General features: G+C 52.9%; 1 protein-coding gene across 1 annotated transcript in view; it reads left to right on the top strand.

The window, feature by feature from the left end:
* Window positions 1–191: 191 nt before the first annotated feature.
* PTSG_10855 (uncharacterized protein) overlaps window positions 192–3,047 on the top strand; it is a 5,304-nt gene continuing 2,448 nt past the window's right edge. The window contains exons 1-8 of the mRNA XM_004988179.1: window positions 192–220; window positions 454–792; window positions 1,080–1,184; window positions 1,376–1,451; window positions 1,807–1,939; window positions 2,183–2,243; window positions 2,361–2,406; window positions 2,819–2,904. Coding sequence (XP_004988236.1) covers window positions 660–792; window positions 1,080–1,184; window positions 1,376–1,451; window positions 1,807–1,939; window positions 2,183–2,243; window positions 2,361–2,406; window positions 2,819–2,904 — 640 coding nt within the window. The 5' untranslated portion in view covers window positions 192–220; window positions 454–659. The remainder of the gene's footprint in view (window positions 221–453; window positions 793–1,079; window positions 1,185–1,375; window positions 1,452–1,806; window positions 1,940–2,182; window positions 2,244–2,360; window positions 2,407–2,818; window positions 2,905–3,047) is intronic.

The raw sequence follows: 3,047 nt of genomic DNA, 5'->3' as shown, positions 1-3,047 counted from the left end.
GTGTGTGTGTGTGTGTGTGTGTGTGTGTGTGTGTGTGTGCGAGGGGGAGGGGGAAGGTAAGAGAGATTATTGAGAGAGGTGAGCGAGAGCGGGTGGAAGGAAGGAAGGACCACTCGCTTGTCTCAGCTGCTGTTGCTGGCTGTGGTTGTTTTGCCAATTGCAGTCGGCTGTTGGTGCAATTTGCAAAACAAGGCAACAAGAGGAAGAGAAGAAGAGCAACGTGTGTGGTGGTGGTGTGTTGGATATGAGGTGGCATGTGATGAGATTGTGGGTGTCGGATGTGTGTGTGTGTGTGTGTGTGTGTGTGTGTGTGTGTGTGTGTGTGTGTGTGTGTGTGTGTGTGTGTGTGTATGGTTGTGTGCGTTGCTCGCTGCTGCTACCGCTGTGTGGTTCGTTGTCCTACAATGACGGACTCACGGCACGCATCACATGTCCTGCCGTCTGGGACAGCAGCCTCTTGTGGTGGTTGTTAATGTCTGTGGGTGTTGTTGCAGGGGTTGTTGTTGCTGCTGAAAGCAAGGACGTCAATCTTAAGAGACATCAACAACTACGTTAGCACCACCAAGGAAACCTTAGGCTACGTCGCAGCGCCCGGCCCTTTTTGTTTTGACTCGCTCGATTGATTGCAACTGGCAAGCAAGTCTGCGACCGTCATCAGCATGAACCGCGAGGCAGCACAGCAGTGCATCCAGCGCGCGCGCTCGCATATGAGCGCCGGACGCCTGGACGATGCCCTTCGCTTTGCGAAAAAGGCCGCAAACATGAAGGACACGGACGTGCACCAGGCAGAGAGTGAGTGCGCGCATGTGTGTGTATGTGTGTGTATGTGTGTATGTGTGTGTGTGGGTGGGGGGGGGGGTTGGTTGGTTGGTTGGTTGGTTGGTTGGTTTGAGTTCGCTTGGGGAGGTGGTGTGTGTGTGTGCATGTACATGCGTACGTTTGTCTGCTCTGCCAGTGTGAATTGCTGTGCGCGTGTGTATTTGTGTACTGTGTGCTTGCTGACCTGCCTGCCGGTTTTCCCCTCGTCTAACGACTCCATGCGTGCATGTGTGTGTGCGTGCGTGCGTGTGTCTTGGCAGCGCTGATCAAGATTATTCAGGAGAAGCAGAAGAAGGCAGCGAGCGGGTCGGACGGTGCGCAAGCCAGCAGCACAGCGCCGACGAGTGGCGCGGCAGCAGCAGACGGTGAGTGCGTGTATGCATTTGTTTGTGAGTGTGCGTGTGTATGCACGTGTGTGTGTGTGTGAGTGTGTATGTGTGAATGTATGAGTGTGTGAATGTGTGTTTCAATTCAAGCAGAAAGAACGCTCTGCTGCCATCCTCACAGAAATCAAACGTATGCGTGTGTGTGTGTGCGCGTGTGTTGATGGGTGCAGGAATGCGTTATCGTCGCACGGCGTTTCGCGCGGAGGAAAAGACGACAACCACGACATACCGCGAGCAGCGACAAGCGTGAGCCATGATGATCGTGGTGTTGGTGGTGTTGAAGGTTGGGGGGTCGCGGTGGTTGTGAAGGTGGGTTGCGCGCATCGCCATGTCACAAACGTGTCCACCTCATCTTACACAACACGTGGCACCCACTACCCTTCCTCTTCTCACCCATTGTCATCATCATCACCACCACCACCATTGTCATCATCATCACCACCACCACCATTGTCATCATCATCACCACCACCACCATTGTCATCATCATCATCACCACCACCATTGTCATCATCATCATCACCACCACCATCATCACCACCACCATCATCACCACCACCATCATCACCATCATCATCACCATCACCATCGCCGCCATCAGGCCGCCGTCACGGCCGTTCACAGCCGAGCAAGCGGCGGCGGTGCGTCAAGTCCTGCAGTCCAAGAACCTCTATGACCGTCTTGGTGTCGACAGGCGCGCAGACGCAAAGACTATGAAGCGTGCATTCAGAAAGGTGCGTGCGTGTGCGTGCATGTGTGTGCGTGCGTGCATGTGTGTGCGTGCGTGCGTGTGTGTGTGTGTGTGTGTATGCGTGTGTGTGTGTGTGTGAGTGTGTGTGTGTGTGTGTGTGTGTGTGTGTGTGTGTGCGTGTGACCTTTTGTGTTCGTGTCAGAGAGTAACCGTCCATCTCATCCATCCCTCTCATCCATCAACCAAGTCACGAATTCATCATTGCCATCATGCGACCATCTCTTAGCTCGCGCTGCGCCTTCATCCCGACAAGAACCCCGCACCCAAGGCGGACCAGGCATTCAAAGGTGATGATGATGATGATGATGATGATGATGATGATACGCACCTGCACCCCTCTGCGTACATGTGTCTGTGCTGACGTCATACACACGCGCACACACCATTTCTCTTGCCTTCAACAGCCGTCAACAAGGCATATGAAATTCTCTCGGACGACCAGAAGCGAAGGTATAGTGGAGTAGCAACGCCATGTGTGTGTGTGAGTGTGTGTGTGTGTGTGGGAGAGTGAGAGTGAGTGAGAGTGAGAGTGAGAGAGTGTGTGTGTGAGAGTGTGTGAGTGTGTGTTTTATGTGTATGTATGATGTGTGTGAATTATGTGTTTTGTTTTCGTGTGTGTGTGTGCTTGTGCCTTTTTGCTGTCGCGATGTGTTTCAGTAAGATGTTTGCCGCTGCAAGCACTGCATCCCCTGCTCCTCGTGTTCCTTTCTGCTTTCCCTCCCCTCTTCTCTCTTCCCGTCCCGTCCCTCTCCCATTCCTCTCTTCCTTCTTCTCCGTTCTCATACTCCTCCCCTCGCCCCTTACGGATTGCCATTCGCCCATCCAACAAACACCACCACCACCACCATCCCGTTGCCTGCAGGCATTACGACATGACGGGACAGGAAACGCCCTCGCGCCCAACAATGCGCGCAGAGGACATTTTCGCCAACATGCACGACAACCCATGTACGTTTGCAGTGGTTGGTGTGTGCGTGTATTATGTGTGTGTATTATGTGTGTGTGTATTACATGTGTGTGTATTATGTGTGTGTATTATGTGTATGTATGATGTGTGTGAATTATGTGTATTGTGCATGTATTATGTGTGT

The sequence above is a fragment of the Salpingoeca rosetta genome, assembly GCF_000188695.1.
Source record: "Salpingoeca rosetta unplaced genomic scaffold supercont1.37, whole genome shotgun sequence".
NCBI lineage: Eukaryota > Choanoflagellata > Craspedida > Salpingoecidae > Salpingoeca > Salpingoeca rosetta.
This window is presented reverse-complemented; position numbering and strand designations above follow the sequence as displayed.